Here is a 654-nt window from a genome sequence, read left to right as displayed (position 1 = left end):
TTTGTTGTGATCCACACAGTCAAATGCCTTTGCATAATCAATGAAACACAGCTAGACATTCTTCTTATACTCTTTGCTTCCTGCCAAGATCCATCTGATATTGGCAATAATACCTTTAGTGCCATGATATCTTCTAAACCCAGCTTGTATTTCTAGTAGTCCTCTGTCAATGTGCTTTTCCAGTTGTTTCTAGAGAATTTTTTTTTGTTTTCAGGTTTTTATTGGGGGCTGGAGGGGGGTGCCCATCCTCAGAGGTGCTCACAGTTTCTTCAGCCACTCCAGCCTGGGACCCTGGGGGTCCTGGGGGTGGCTGGGCACGTCAGGCATGTTCCCATCATCTCGGAGGGGCATTGGGTAGCTGTAGGGGGTGATCTCATTGATCGTGGAGACATACTTGGTGTAGGGGCTTAACGAGGGCAGAATTACAGTGAGACCCGCAATTGTGAAGGACATGACTAGCACCGGCTCCTTGGCCCAGTCATTCTTGAGGAAGGCTGCAAGTCTAGTCACCATGGTTGCCTCGGCGGTGGCAGTGGCAGCGGCCTGTTTCTAGATAATTTTCAGCAGGCTTTTACTTGTGTGTGATATTAGTGATTATTAATATTGTTTAGTAATTTCCACACTCTGCCGGGTCATCTTTTTTTGAAATGGGAA

General features: G+C 46.8%; 1 protein-coding gene across 1 annotated transcript; it reads right to left on the bottom strand.

The window, feature by feature from the left end:
• Positions 1-258: 258 nt before the first annotated feature.
• LOC102874912 (NADH dehydrogenase [ubiquinone] 1 alpha subcomplex subunit 3-like) lies at positions 259-513 on the bottom strand. Its single transcript, XM_006896149.1, has one exon. It carries the CDS (start codon positions 511-513, stop codon positions 259-261), a length of 255 nt encoding a protein of 84 aa, XP_006896211.1.
• Between the last annotated feature and the right edge of the window lie 141 nt (positions 514-654).

Source organism: Elephantulus edwardii, unplaced genomic scaffold, assembly GCF_000299155.1.
Source record: "Elephantulus edwardii isolate Elephantulus edwardi_28Jun2011 unplaced genomic scaffold, EleEdw1.0 scaffold00184, whole genome shotgun sequence".
Classification (NCBI taxonomy): Eukaryota; Metazoa; Chordata; class Mammalia; order Macroscelidea; family Macroscelididae; genus Elephantulus; species Elephantulus edwardii.
Note: the sequence above shows the minus strand (reverse complement) of the source record. Positions and strands in the feature narration are given on the sequence as shown.

Excerpts from the sequence above, each read along its gene's own strand:
- LOC102874912 (XM_006896149.1), bottom strand. The coding sequence starts at position 513 with ATGGTGACTAGACTTGCAGCCTTCCTCAAGAATGACTGGGCCAAGGAG.